The 15,565-nt window shown below is 47.0% G+C and overlaps 1 protein-coding gene across 1 annotated transcript; it reads right to left on the bottom strand.

The window, feature by feature from the left end:
• Window positions 1–2,625: 2,625 nt before the first annotated feature.
• On the bottom strand, window positions 2,626–10,129 carry LOC108789260 (cytochrome c oxidase subunit 6C). The gene is made up of 4 exons (XM_018559230.1): window positions 10,044–10,129; window positions 6,378–6,509; window positions 4,926–5,064; window positions 2,626–2,749 (listed from the first exon to the last, which is right to left on the bottom strand). The coding sequence occupies exons 2-3, from the start codon at window positions 6,489–6,491 to the stop codon at window positions 4,939–4,941; spliced, it is 240 nt and encodes a 79-aa protein (XP_018414732.1). The 5' UTR covers window positions 6,492–6,509; window positions 10,044–10,129; the 3' UTR covers window positions 2,626–2,749; window positions 4,926–4,938.
• Window positions 10,130–15,565: the final 5,436 nt, after the last annotated feature.

Here is a 15,565-nt window from a genome sequence, read left to right on the forward strand (position 1 = left end):
AGATGGACTTGGAAAGTTGTCATTTATCTCCTAAGGGTTTTGTACCTGTGACAACCTCTCCACAAGTGACCTCAGTAGAGGATGGAGTCACACAATGAGCGTTTCCTGGAAGTTGTAGAAGTCACAGGGAGGTAAGACTTTCACCTTCTCTCTCTCGCTGGCTTTGTACATGTGCTCAGTTTTTTCCAACACTTGAGATGGCCACTCTCGGCTGGTAGATATGCCACTTAGACTTTGCCCGTTCATAAAACATTTTAGGTATCTATTAAAATGAAGCAGATGCTTTTCACAAGCCACATTCTCCAGCATACAAAATGGCTGCCCACACAGTTTACAAATGGTGTCTATTACACCTGCCAAACATTATCAGATCTCACTCCAGATGCCATAGAGCCGTGCCTATTGAACATAGCGGTGACACTCAGTGATCTGAAGTCTTCCATAGCCAGAGCACCTTCTAATGATGAAATGTGTGTAAGATTCATAAGGAAAGCGGTGAACTATTATAATAAAGGGGACCTGTCATTGTTCCCACCACTCTGACTGCCAACATCTGACTCCTGGGCTAGTGCTAGGTAGAGCACATCACAGAACTGGAGAGGAGCTTCACCTCAGACAGGTTCCCTTTAAAGATATGCCAAAATGCTCCTAACTGAATGTAAAGTGGATCTCCTGCCTCTAATGGGAGAGAATTTCTGGCCATCTGTCCCAGGAGCTTGCACTTCATTTCTCATTGCACTTGCTCAGACAGCTGCTGTACGATTCCCACAAGACTAGTAAATATAATCTGACTGACGTTCTAACCCAGGGGTAGCCAAACTCCGGCCCTCCAGGTGTGGTGAAACTACAAATCCCATGATACATCTCTCTCCGGGAGTCATGTCTGTGGCTGGGAGAACCTTGCAATGCCTCATGAGATTTGTAGTTCCACCACAGCTGGAGGGCCGGAGTTTGGCTACCCCTGTTCTAACCCTTCCTAAATCTAGAAAGCAAAGCCTTGGAGCGCCACTGTGGGTAACGTTCTGCATTATGGACCAGAAGCTAGTCGCTTATGATAAATCCAGAAGTAAGAGGTTTATTCTCATTGGAGGAAAGTGGAAGAAGATGTATAGATCACATCAAACCTTGTGTCCAGAACCTCATAGCATTGAGCCACGTGCTGGTTGGAGAAATGGTTCTATAGTAATAGAGCAAGCGAGGCCTCAGCCTGCTGTCTACCTTATAATAGTAAAAGGAATTCTTTCACTGCTTAGGGTTTGTGCTGATTTTTCCTATTAGCGCAGATGTGCACCAAACTAATACCCCACCCCCATAAAACCCAGCAATGCTTATTTGTTCTTCAGCAGGCACATGACCTAGAAAATTCACATTAAAAGGTGCTCTTCTATTTAGTCAGATATCACCAACATTTGTCTCAGGGGTTTCTACTGAACACAAATCTGCACATCCCCATTTCTAATAGAAAACCAATGCTCTGATTGATGTCCTTGGTGGAGTCAGCACATGGTTTGGAAAGGGGGGGGAAAAAATCCATCTATGTTGTTATTAACAATCATATATGTTAAATACACAAGCTGCAGCAGTAGAAGGGGTTTTCTTACACTTCATTTACAAGCATTACAATACAAAAAATAAATCTGCATTGACCAAAAATGGTGTAAAATATTTAAATGCACCTTGCAGGACTCCCCACCCTTCCATGGGATGTGCTGGTGTGAACAGACTGTTGAAAACAAAGTCTCTACACAGCCTGTTCTGGGTATTAGAAAGAGTAGTGTGAATCTGCCGATATAAACAAAAAGCTGAACTCCTTAAAAAAGGAGAACTATGAGATGAGTGCCTTTCACTCACCTCATAGTTCTAGCCGACCTGTGACAATGAGACTGTCACACGTCGGCTCAGTAGATCGGGAGGTGAGCGAACACATACTGGCGTTCGCTCACCTCTCGATCCTGTCACGGCTCTCTGCCGTGACAGGGGGAGGGGCTGGATTCCCCTCCCCCCGCTCCGATCTGCCAGCGCTGACTGGCAGAACGGACGGGGGAGGGGGCGGGTACAGCTGGCTCTGCCTCTAGATAGGCAGAGCCAGCTGTCACTCACGCAGCTGGGCGGATCTAACATCGATGTCGGGATCCGCTCCGGCGTCTCAGTATACCGCGAGCTACAGCTGAGCCTAGGGTGAAGGGAGGACGCTAGTTTGTGTCCTCCCGTTACCCTAAGGAGAACTATGCGGAAAAGCCTTAACCCCATAGTTCTCCTTTAAGTATTCTCTCAGCATATATTATACAGTAACTAGATTGAAAATAATAAATGGACTTTAACCTATAAAATGCAGTGCAGCGAGATACAGCCCTGACACGGGACGGAGCACTGACACATACAAAGTAAAACAGATGTTTAGTTCCGGTGCAGCAAGCTCACATCAGGTACCTCACCACTATACATATGTATGCTGGCCGGAAACTACATCTACACAAGGAAGCATGGCTGCCATTGCTGGCTACCTCCTTGGGTTTCAGGAGGTTCATATGTATGAACATGCCAGTATGGAAAGAGACGTAGGCTGGGAAACCCCGACAATGGCTACCTCCCCACATAACACGCAGGAAATGGTCAGGTTTTCAATGTTTTATTTAACACATTTACAGAACAGTAGAAATACGTCCAGTGGTGTTCACCTGCCCTGGATATTGAGATACACATCAGGTATGTCCAGCATCGCGTACACATGGAGGAATTCAGAATCTTCCTAGGAACAAAGAGTAAAGAATGGGTCAACACTCCAAATAAACATTGTCTCATATGAAAATTCAGAGGCGACCTTACTCCTGGGGAAACAAATGCCTCATCAGATATTGACCATTAAGGACGCACACTGGAGGACCTACAAAGACGTACCCATGGCTGCCATCTTAGGCTCCATTCACATCTATATAAGGGATTCCGTCAGGAACGTGCAATTTCCTGCAGCCGGAATGCCTAATCTGCCATTGACAAGCAGCTGTCACCCATTCAAGTTAATGATCACGTGTCAGCCGCTGTATTTGAATAGCAGTACACCACATGTAAATCATGTGATACGATTACATGCGTTTAGGAATCAATCACAATCCCTGCATTGTGCGTCCAGGGATAGTGATGAATCCTAACCACATGTAATCGCATCACACAAAATGACATTCAATGTGCCGCCATTCAATGCAGCCACTGTCACCTGATTAACTTGAGCAGGCAACAGCTGGTAAACGCCAGATTAGGGATCCCTGCTGCAGGAAGTGCCTGACGCAGTTCTCCCTACTCGCACCTAAAATATAGAGGTGAATGGAGACTTAATGTTCACTCTGAACAGGAGATAACTGATCGCAGGTAGTGATAAAAATGATATATACCTGGAAGGAAGAGCTTTTTGGTAGGAGAATTTTTAAAATCTCTTCCTTACCAAAGAATGGATTTTCCTTTTTATGTGTACAATGCCCACAAGGTTCCGTGTACCCGAGTAGCAGGATAATGACATCTCAGTAGGAATGTATAGAAGTCACATCAGCACGACCAGCTCAATGACCAGAGATGGATGACATCAGATAGAGATGATGGTGGTGACAAGAGGCAGTTTTGCCACACTATATAGGACTGGTCTCAGCAGACGCAGCACAGTCCTCACATACGTCTGTCATACAGAGCAGTCATGCATTTCCTCCATCTGCTGTAGAATGCTAACCTGAACAGTGTGAAGAACAATCTTCCTTAGTGATGGCAATATATACTGCAAGTAGTCACTATCAGGGCCTGCCCATACGCATCTATAGTTGATGGAATGGACAGGACTGAGCTACAGGAGCTGCCAAAGCAGATTTGTTTCTGCAGCTGCAGGGTCTAGGTCCATCATCTTTGTTCTCCGTTTACCAGTCACTGACCAGAAATTACCGCATGCTCTTTAGGCAGAACAATCACAATTCACGAAGGAAAGATCAGAGGATGACAACGCCAGACACCTCCGAAAAACAAGTCAGCAGTAGCAGCTCCCATATTTGTGTGCTGAAGAATACCTTGTAACTCAAAAATCCCCTCCCCACCAGTATAGCTATATAGTCCTACTCCTTCACATCTCACCATATTACCAGCATCCTCGGGGTTAAACCCTTCTGTGATCACAGCGCAGCTACTAAAGTATTTCTCTAATTTCTTCAGAAGAAACTCTACAGGGAAATCAAACTACACCCTCCAATAGGACAGAGGTGGGGAGACCTCCATATCACTACACCCAGGCCCCCACCATTCATGGTAGTCTCACTTTACCTGGAGAGAAGAATGTACATTGCCGCTGCTGACTGCTCTGATAACTGATCATTTCTGGCTGCTTATCCAAGGCCAGGAAGTCTGACACCACTTGCTGCATGCTTGCTCCCAACTAAGTATTGAAGCCCCCAATTGTCTGGCAACCACCATTTTTAGAAGGTGGTCCGCAGTGGCAGCCCACAGGTTTCTTAGTACAGGTGAACTAAAATGCAAACCTGAGAAGACAGACCTGGGAGCAGCCACTGCCAACTTACATTTAATGGAGGCAGGTTCCAGGGCCATTATCTGGTGAGCTGCTCATCTGGAACAAGCACAGAGCTAGTGGAGTCTGTATACTCCCACTCTTCATTCTCGTTCCTGGTCATCTACTTGCCAGCTAAAGAAGCCAGGATCAAAAGGACAGCTGTGGAACCCGTACCTCTAAAAAGAAGTCATGAATGGCACATACCATTTTGTTTTTTTACCCAAAGCAGACATCCAATGAGCGACTCTTATGGAGAGTTATTAACTTTTGACGTTTTGTACAGGAAGGTGTCAGCCCAGAGAAGAAGCAGACAAATGATACTGAAGGAACATCACATTTCTGGTCCTTCACAGGGCTCCCATATCACAGACATTGTATTCATTACCTGAAAGGGGGTCTCATTCTCCCTTTGGTCTCGCACCCTGAAACACTCCAGCCTCCCTCATGGCTTCAAATTCCTTCACTACATCATAGTTCTTATAGTAGTTGGCATACGCCCTCTTCCTTGGCTCAGCCACACCATACTGAAACAAGAAAGATTGACATTACTACACTTCCATGAATGATACTTTACTAAACAACTAGAGAAGAAAGGAAATGTTCTTTACAGTCACCATGCAGGGCAAAGTGACAGCACCCCTGAAAAGGGCATCATCCCCCCAACCACCACATTCTCACTTTACCTGGTCTACCTTGCTGCGTCTTCCTTCCCTGCAGGCGGCAAGAATACCCGGCACGTCCAGATATGAAGGAGCTTGTAACCACCTCCACTGTGACACCGCCCAGGGCTATAATTGCCAAGCCGAGCATGGTCACTCAGCCGGGGAGGCAAAGTGTGAACCCAAAAGTGGCTCATTCAGAGCTGCAGGCAAACAGCAGACAGAACACAGTCTATGCCCAATTGACTGAAGCAGAGGGCAGGAGAGACAGTAAAGGTTTAACAGACCCCTGATGACGCCATAAAGTACAACCGTCCCCGTTTCCAATGCCCTCATAGAGGGCTTGTTAGCCACCATGTGGTAGCAAAAAAGTAAAAAGCACCACCCACCACACAACCATGCACATGTCGTGTAAATAATAATTGTGAAACACATTTAGGTCATCGCTGTGCACATTGGAGAGAAAATTCCGGGTCCCTCATTTACAGTTAGCTCTGAACTAATGAGCTGTTAACCAAGAACTATGGGGAAGAGTAAACTGAACTCATCCACATAATCAGAGCAGACACTGCAGCCGTCACATGTCGGCACTATAGATGAAGAACGGAGCGATCACATACCGCCGATCTTCTCCCTGCAGAGAGCGGGGACTGTTAGTCATCACTACCTACAGGGATTTGCCCCCTCCCCTCTATGTTCCTCCAGCACTCATTGGAGGGGCGGGCACACTGGTCTCTGGCTCTAGAGGCAGAGCCAGATGTCAATCAGGTAGCGGGGTGGATCCCGACAATGTTGTCAGGATATTTCCCGGCTGCAGTCCATCTCTGCGCTGTCAGCATATAGCGGTCAGTAGCCCACCATTTGCCGAATTTTGGGTAACAGGAGGAAGACATTTGGTCTCCATTTACTCTACAAAATCTCACCTATCTGAAAAACAAAATTGATATGGTGTTTGTGCACCAAGGCATTTTACAGAAAATATTGATTTGATAGACCGTGTGACAAGATAACGGGTTCTATTTTCTGAACAGAAGAAAATCTCATTTTGGGGGGTTTTAATTTTAAAAACCAAAAATACAGATTACCACATGCAAAGAAAGAATAGAAGGGGGAAAGGGTTAATCAGTACACTGCAGTCCTCACTCACACACCATAGCTAGATGACTATTCACAATTACCTTGTACAGGGCGACAACGCTCAATGAAAAGACGAAGGCTCCAACGATGTGGACCCGCAACCTCTTGCCCAGAAGGCCCCTCATCTGAGGTTTGGCTAGAAGACTCTGTGACATGATGACGCTTTTGTAAACCTGAAAGATAAACTTTAGCTTAGAGGAAAAAATCAAACAAAAGTGTCCAACGCACACATTTTGTTGCAAATGCACCGTAAAGCCCCATGCTTCCTTCTGTTTCTGCATTAGAATTACCATCATGGGTATAGCATCGCGGGCTGTCATTGGTGGCCACATTGACCACTCTGTCGGAATACAACAGCCAGCAGGGAAGATGCCTCCGTCTCCGCTCTTTAGTATGAAGAAGAATTAAGCGATTTCCCCCGTTCAGCTCATGGGGTGTATGGTCAGCTTTACATTCTAAAAAGGAGGAGGTGGTCAGCAATGACAGTTCCCACACTGCTCATCACAGGTCACCAAGTCTAATTCTAGTGTCCTGGTGCCTTGTTTGTGACAGCGCATGCTCCAGGACCATCATCTACACCCTTCATCTAGTGACACGGACCTGGAACAAACATGTAAGGAGCCCGGACTGATTGCTGCTGCAGGTCAATGGCGGCCATCCAACCTGCACCATCTGACAAGTCAACAAACACAGAATACTTCCTTCAGTCCTCACTGGTTCCCTTTAACTGCACGGATCAATGGATTCAGAGTTCCTTCTCTTAAAGTAGGAGTGCACCCGTTTGTCTGATATGCAGGAGTACATCATTGTGCGGTATGGTTCTGCTTCATCTTTAACTACTTGACGATTTTGAACACAAGTCCTAAAAACTTTAACAAAAGGTCTTATGATGGATCTCGAGTTACCATGTCCACAACCATGAATGAATAGGAAGTGATTTAGAGCACTTCCTGTTCATTCATAATTGGGGACACATTAAACAAACCCTCAATTATTTACAAACATTGAACGATCGGCAGATCGTTGAGCGCTTGTACCCGCTCTCCATTCTAAAATTTCCATGGGGATACTGTCGCACACCTTACCGGATACCCTTATATTATGTAGATGGGTGCTGTAGCGAACACTGAAATCTCCGCAAGTAAACAGTAGTAAAGAATCACCAGCTAAGCACTTGGAGATGACACTACCCATGGTGTGCTGGTGATTCTTTACAACTGCTCTCCATCCGGAGTCACTGTCACAGGAGGCTGAGAGGGCGGTGCGGCAAGGAGAGCCCGGCCTCCTGCGACATGGCTGACAGCTGACTCCTCCCCCGCACCGTCAGCTCTCCATGCTGATCTATCACAGGAGGCGGGGCGAGAGGAGAACCCAACCTCCTGCGACAATGCGGCTCACATCACTCTCCTTCCCCCTGGATGATGCTCTGCATCAGAGGGAACACAGAGCAGCGCACAGCAGGGGGGAGAGACACCAGGGATGTACCGCAATTTCGCCCAAAAACTGGCACTTCTGCCCAAAGTGCAATTTTCGGACGATATGTATAGTATTTACCATTTCATTCATATGTAGATCAACCTACATACGATCCAACACTGTACAATATGCTCTCATATAGCACAGAACACCTGAATGATGGACGTTTGTACCTTATTAATATTAAAGGAGAACTATGGGGTCAGTGTTTTCCCCCATAGTTCTCCTTAGGGTAACGGGAGGACACAAAACTACCCAAAGTAATGTCAGTCAGAGGTCTATAGAAGCTCACATGTTGTACGGCCCAATGTGGTTTCAGTTTAATACAGCATTAGGCCGGGTGAGACCTTCAGACTGCAGAGTGTGTCCAGTGTAGATTTCCTCAAATCTCTTCTCCCAAAGACAGGAAACCCTCCAATGGGGATAAACAAGTTTCTTTTTTTCCTCGGTTGAGATTATGTTTTTCTTGCCATGTATTTTCTCTTCCTGAAGACCTCCATTCTGCTCATGTTATTATTTAGACCTCATAAAATCATAGTCCGAGCTGACCTTGAATGGACGAGTACTCAGCATTGTACTTTTCATTTGGCTTTATATCCCTAAAGGACTCCAGTAATCATCACCTTGCAGAGTCCTGGAGCTGTACGGCCCATTATTTATTAGTGGACCAGTACCCCAAACTCCCCCCACCTGCAGGATTGAATCTACAGGTCCCCCATCTCCTAAGGTCTGACATCAATGCAGAATGGATGGAAACAGACACGTATGCAAGTTGAGGGGCCGGGATAGAAGAGAGTTGTACTGATGAGATGGGAGATTTCCTCATACAGGGTGAAGATCACCAGGGACGTCAATCCACCAATAAGACCAGGAAGGAGCGTCACAGCTGGGATCACACAGCACATGGGTGTCCCTGTAATGTTTCTCCGGGGGCCACATGGAACCGAATAGCCCTCGGGGTCTCTGTTTTCCCCTTCACTAGGTGCTCACTGAGGAAATTTCCTTTAGACTGAATCTAGTAGATAAACTCTACGACCTCTCACACACCATCCTCTCCAATACTCATTTTATGTTTTCCCTCTTTTATAACGGAGAAAAACCAAATGCGGAACCAAAAGTCATTGCGGGCGGTAATATCTGTGATCTCTGCCAGTCCCATGTAGTGTCCCCCTGAAACATGTCAAAAATGTCCAACATCACCCTTAGCGCCTCCAACCATTGGCCACCACGGTCCCCCAAGCATAGCAGGTCATGTGATCTCTGGTAGTCTTAGGACTGGTTCACACTGAGTGTATTGTTGCAGCTGATTCAGCACGACAAAAGGCCCCCGCAAAATATCCTGTTCACCCTTATGGCCCCTGTGCACACCTGAGCATTGTGTTACAATAAGCAAAACGCCTGTCCCTGGAAAAAAGTACCCGAGCTTCTTTCTGGCAGATTACAGCGCGTTTTGTCCCCATAGTGGCAATAGAAGACGCTTGGAAACGTGCGATGATATCGGTTTTGCCCATTTATATAAATGTGTCACAATCTCCCCATAACACACGACTTGTACGCACACAAAAAACGCTGTCGCTTAGGTATGAATCAGACCTCATGTAGTGCATCTCCTGAAGCATGTGCAAAACTTCCAATATCGCTTTCTGCCCCTCCAGTGTGCCCGATATTCACATGCCCACAGTCCCCAATTGCCCTCCGTCCCCAATCACCCAGCCAGCAACCACCACACCTGTCACATGCCCCCGGCCGCTCCCCGTCACATGCCCATTGCCCCCAACTGCTGCCTGTCACACATGCAGTCTCCAACCATTACTGGTCTATAGTCTCTGCCAGCCTTCTGTGACCTAATGTTTCATTGATTATATGGGGCCCTCCAGTGATATCAGGGGCCACTCTATATCAAGTAAGCTGACCATCATTGCTCTAGCTACGCAGTACAAATTCCTGCTCTTCCAGTGAAATCACCACACACAATTATAATAGAAGGATTCTCAGAAAGGAGAAAGCGCCTAGTATCAGAGCACCGGAACCATCACGGTGCCCTGTGTGAACAGTCCCCCATACACGCTGACAGGCCGGAGCCAAGGACAGGCCTCCCCGGGGAGAGCGCTTGTCAGTGGAGGTGACAGTCGCCATGAAGGAAGCGGCACGATGACCCCCTAACCCGGTATAGAGCCACCCGGTACAGCAGCAGTATACAGGTCCGCTTCACCGCCCGAGCCGTCACTCACCTCCACCGGCTACTGTGTCCTTCCTCAATGAGACGAGTTCGGTAGGAAATAGGTACAATAGCCCCGCCTCTTCCGGGTCACGGAATCCGGGCAGGGACAAAACTCATGTAAACGCGCGAGCTGCTCTCTCCTGCGGTGACCTTATAATAGAGCTGTACTGACACTCAGACATATGGGGGCCGCCATGACTGACCTCCCTGTCAGCATGCATGGGATTTACACTAATAATTCCTCTTCATATGAGAACACAAACGTATTTTATTGCAAGAAAGAGACAAGTGTGATCTGTTCATTGTCAGAAAAAAAGACAAGAGATCGGTTTATATTTAACCAGTTGACATCCACGGTGTTAAACCCCCTTCCCATCCAGGCCATTTTTTAGTATTCAGCGCTGCGGTACTTTGACTGACATTTATTCCGTCATGCAACGCTGTACTGAAATGAATTTTATACCCTTTTTTGGGGACAGATAGAGCTTTCTTTTGGTGGTACAGTATTTAATCACCACTGGGGTTTTATTTTTTACTATATATAGGAAAAATTACAGAAAAACAAAAAACTAAAAAACTGTTTCCCATATATTAAATGATAAAACATTTATTATTACCCAATTTTTTGGTAAAATATAAAAGACGGGGTCACGTCGGGTAAAAAGACAAAGGCAGCGGAATAAACGAGCACGTATAGACGATCAGCGGGCTATGGAGCTGCCGATCGTCTATATGTGAAACACCCGGTACCGGGTGTTTGCATTGGTCGGGTCTTTTCTGCCCGTGCGCGTCTGCTAGGGGGTGCGCGCGAGCAGAAAAAAAATGCCGTCCGGAGTCGGCAACCCACCAATGCTGCAGTGCCATCAGTCCGTTTTTTTACAACGTGCGGACGGCAAGTGGTTAAGCAAATTTATACATAAGCGGTAGGGTTGCCACCTGTCCGGAATTCACCCGGACAGTTCGGGTTTTGAATGCTGTGCCCAGGTTTCATGGCAGCAGAAACCTGGACACAAGATGTCAGGCAGACAGGGGCAACCAAAATTAAGATAGGGGCTACTGGCCCCCCATGCGTCACTGCACCAAATTGGTCAAGCAAGGAGGTTGGGCTTCCTCCTGACAAACCTGCACCCAATTTGAAATCTTCTGTGCTCCAAGATGGAGACTCTCATAGTTTAGAATTAGGACCGCACTATAAGAGGTGCCTTGGCGCGGCTGTGCGGCTTTCACATTTTCTGCAGAAGACGTGTATCCAAACCTCTGTTATTAACCTCAGTGGTGAGACAAGTTGTTTTACATGCTGGTTTGTGAGTGTGCCATGATGCCTTTCTACTGTTTTACTGTTCAAAGCCTATTTCGTGTGCACCTTACTGTATGGCTGGTGACGAATTGTTGAGTGCGTTTGTCATTTGTTTTGCTTGACCCTACTGAGATCCGGCCCAGGGCCCCCACTTCCCCACTTAGGAGTTCTACAAAAACCCTGACTGGAACCTGGGGATCAGGAGCCCTGATGCTGGTAAGTGAATTTAATTACTTTTTTTATATGAGCTAAATGGGAAGATTTTAACCTTTTGTCTCCATTCACATACAGCGTTTGCGTTTCCCGTGCGGTTTTTCATGTGGGAGACCGCACCCGACGCAAATGCTGTATGTGAACTGCACGGATTCCGCTCGTTTGTGGCCATTATATAGCCACAAACATGCGGAATCTGATGGATTATCGCGCTTGCAGTACACACTGTAGTGGCTGTCCTCATATGAGCGGAGCCGCTTTAAACAGAAAAAACAATGCACTTTTATGTGCTTTGTCCAGACTATTGCTGGAACACGCAGTACGAAACCGCACGGCCCCCAAAATAGTGCAAGTGCGATAATCCAGCGGATTCTGTACGTTCGCGGCTATATAATAACTGTAAACGAGCGGAATCCATGCAGTTGTTTCACATATAGCGTTTGCGTCCCGTGTGGTCTTCAGCACGGAAATTCAAACACTATAGGGGTTATTCACCGAGTGAATAACCCAGCCAAAGTGCAGTGAGCTGAACGCTGTTCGGCTATTCACTTCAGCCTTGTAGGGCTGATTTCAGCTGTACCTCGGCTAAAATCAGCCGTACATCGTCTGAGCCGAAGTGCAGAAGGAGTTCGACTTAGCCGATCCGACATCTGGATCGGCTGAGCCGAAGCTCCGGCGGCTCACTCACTCCCGTTTGCCCCTTTTCTCATAGGGGCGAGCAGTAATAAGTAAATAGCCAAATGCCGCAAGCGGAATTCGGCTTGGCTGTTCTGCTCGTTACCTCCGTGGTAGCGAGCAGAATAGAAAAGAAGTTAAATGAATGAGAAAAAAAATGTAGAAAAATTGTTAAAATTTTTTTTAAAAAAATAGGAAAAAAAAATTACAAATATTTTTAAGAAAAAACAACGCACATCCTGTTTCCTATTGGCCGACACCTGCCAGAGTCTTCTAGTAGGTCCCGGCCAATAAATAACAACTGGGTGGAGTCGGCTGTGATGGCACGAGCGGCTACGCCCAGTTGTTATTGTTTAATGACAGATCAGCATCCCCAGGTCATTTGAAGACGCTGATCTGTTATTACAACTGCCCAGCCCAGCTGTCATCTGCGTGGAGATCGGTCGGCTTCGGCTGTGAATACGACTCAGCCAAGCTGAAGCCTATGGGTTGGGCTTGGCTGAGCCGCTCAGTTGCCTTTGGCTGCTGTACGGGCTATGGTGAATAGCCCATACAGCAGCCCTTCAGCTGTGCATGGGGCTTGTATATGGGTGGAGCACAAGGGGGCCCCACAATATTGTATTGCCCGGGGGCCCCATGTGTTGTCAGTCCGCCCCTGTTCACACAGCATTCCTGCCAGTAGATGAAGCCGAGGAGCATGCACCAGGTGTAAGGGTTATACATCGGCCTCTTTGTATTGGTGTCTACTATGGGTTTATCCTGGACAGGTGTCAACCCTAACCCCAGTGCTCCCAGAAACTGTTCACTCTTGTCTCTCTGTGAATCCCAGTGCTCCTATAGACTCCTCCAGTCCTGTCTTCCTGTGAATACAGCACCCCAGTGCTCCCAGAAACTGTTCACCACTGTCTCTCGGTGATCCCAGTGCTCCTAAAGACTCTTGCAGTCCTGTCTGCATGTGAATCCAGCACCCCAGTGCTCCCAGAAACTGTTCCCTCTTGTCTCTCTGTGATCCCAGTGCTTCCTCAGACTTTTGCAGTCCTGTCTTCCTATGACTCCAGCACCCTAGTGCTTCCAGAGACTCTTGCACTCCTGCTCACCAGTGACGCAAGCACTCTACTGCTTCCAGACATTCCTTCATGTTTCAGTGCTTCCAGTGCAGTAGCAGCCTTTTCGGGTGAGCCAGAGGGCTGCAACCTGGGAGCTTGTCCTGCAGCAAAGCCCATCACTCCATCATCTGGTGAACATTAGATAGTTCCTTGTGCTCTGCGGCTCGTACCTTCTCAGAGCTCTCACCTCTGCTAAACATGCAGGCACTCTAAGTCCAGATCTTCCCGAGTTCCCAGTGTTACCGCTTCTCCTGCACCCAATGGGACCTCAGTGTCACCCCGTGTGTCCTCTCAAGCCCTGCACTTCCACGCAGTGCCAGGTCTGTCCTGTTCCTAGCAGATACAGACTCCCATCCATTTCAGGCAGCAAAGAAGTGGATTTGAAGACTCTGGCTGGGGTCCCGGTGACCACACAAGATAGGTAAGTATATGTCGGGTCTAGATGCTGTTTTGTAAATAGCGCAGATGAACTGAAGACCTAAAGTCAACATTTAAATGTGCACTTGGCACATACTAGGTGTGCTGGAAAGCTGGCATATACCCCATGCTCACCAGCAACCGGTTTGCTTGCTTAGAGACCCTTAACTGATACTGAACTGATTGTGTCATGAACATTGGAGAAAAAGGATCCTTTCTGATGAAGAGCACACAACAAAGTATCAGTATGGTTGGATTTGATTGGAGAAACAAGGAGGCAGCATGCAGAACCAGATCATGGACACAATGGGGGAGACAGATGGCAGTGGTAGCTGATGGTGGCTGGTCGGCAGTAAAGAGGAGACAGAGGGAGCAGGTAGTGAATGTGAGGTGGAGGATGTAGGAAAACAGGACAAAATTAGCAGAGCAGTCACACATAAGCACATATGAACGTGTATTCCTCCCTCCTGTAGGCAAGAAGTACAGTTCATACTATTTCTTCACTTGGGGAGAGTGAAGGTTGAGCTTTCTGAACCACTAAAACATTGATACAAAAAAAGAGCTAAGGAATGGTGCTCACATGAATTAACTGCGGCAGGAGGGTTCTTTTATTTGTTCAAGTCTCCTGAAACCTTATGTACTGGAAGTCTAGGTCAGAACACCCATACATTTAATTTACAAGGTGCATGAAAGGAGGAGAAGCAATAAAAGTGGAGATGGTTAGAACAGAAATGCTAAGTGAAGGTCTGAAGGCACTGAGAACCTTGGGCAGAAGGTACTGTACACAGGAGGGCAGAAATGAGAGAGTTGAGAAACCACCAAAAGGAGCAGAGACGAATGATGCAAAGCAATGGATCGGAGACCAGGAGCAGCAGGGAAGAGAGCGTGTTGAAGAGGAGAATGGTGAGGGATCATCTGGGGAAAAGTGGCTACAAAATGGGAGCAGAGACTCTCAGGAGAAGAGCAGACTGGCAGGAGGAGAAAGGCAGGGAAGAGGGAGACACAGTGGAGGAGAGTGCAGTACATAGGATAGAGGAAGCACTGTTCTACAACGGAATGGAGGAAGAGAGGAGAGGTGCACTGAGGAGAGCAGAGAGGGGAAGTAGAAAACAGCAGGGGAGCAGAGAGGAAAGTGGTGCATGCTTACTGAGAGACTTATTTAACATGGATATCAGGTATTGCTATCTGCTCGCTGCTGGACACAGCAGTGTTTCCTCCACAGGGTGCTTGTACTTTACAAGCAATTCATTAACTGCATGAGCTTGCCATGTCTTACAGAGTAAATCCTGCATAATGCTGTAGCGAACACTTCGTGATAGGAGAAGAGGATGGTCACACTGTGAAGGAATATGGATCATATCAAGAAAATTTCCTTTTCTATGTTTTAAATTGTTTTGAATTTGTTTCATTTGCTTCCTAGCTTTGTGACTTTCCTTACTCAGCTTTTAGCGTTGCTATGCGTAACCAAGATGGATCCTGTATTCGGGAGCGCGCCGAGGACACATGAAAGGAATGCCGAGGGAGGACGCTACAGGCAGAAGATATCTTTGACTAACCAATTAGCGAGAGACACAAAACTTTAACTAACAGCCCCTCTAGTTTGCCCAATAGTACAAGACATTTAGAGATAACAGAGGTGGGCATATGTGTGACGAACACTCTCCTGTTATCTGTGTATAAAGGAGAGAGACCGCCCTGAATAAAGTAGATGCGTCATAAACCTTAATCCTGAGTTTGTGATTTCTCCGGTGCACCGAAAACGACATAATTAGAAACAGCAGCAGACATCTTGTGTGAACCCAGTTCTGGTTCAGATCCATTTCA

This window comes from Nanorana parkeri, unplaced genomic scaffold (assembly GCF_000935625.1).
Source record: "Nanorana parkeri isolate BGI_ZX_2015 unplaced genomic scaffold, ASM93562v1 scaffold16, whole genome shotgun sequence".
Lineage (NCBI taxonomy): Eukaryota > Metazoa > Chordata > Amphibia > Anura > Dicroglossidae > Nanorana > Nanorana parkeri.

Coding starts and splice junctions, on each gene's coding strand:
- LOC108789260 (XM_018559230.1), bottom strand. CDS start 6,491: ATGTCACAGAGTCTTCTAGCCAAACCTCAGATGAGGGGCCTTCTGGGC. Junction 5,065..6,377: donor GCGTTGTCGCCCTGTACAAG/GTAATTGTGAAT, acceptor TTCTTGTTTCAG/TATGGTGTGGCTGAGCCAAG.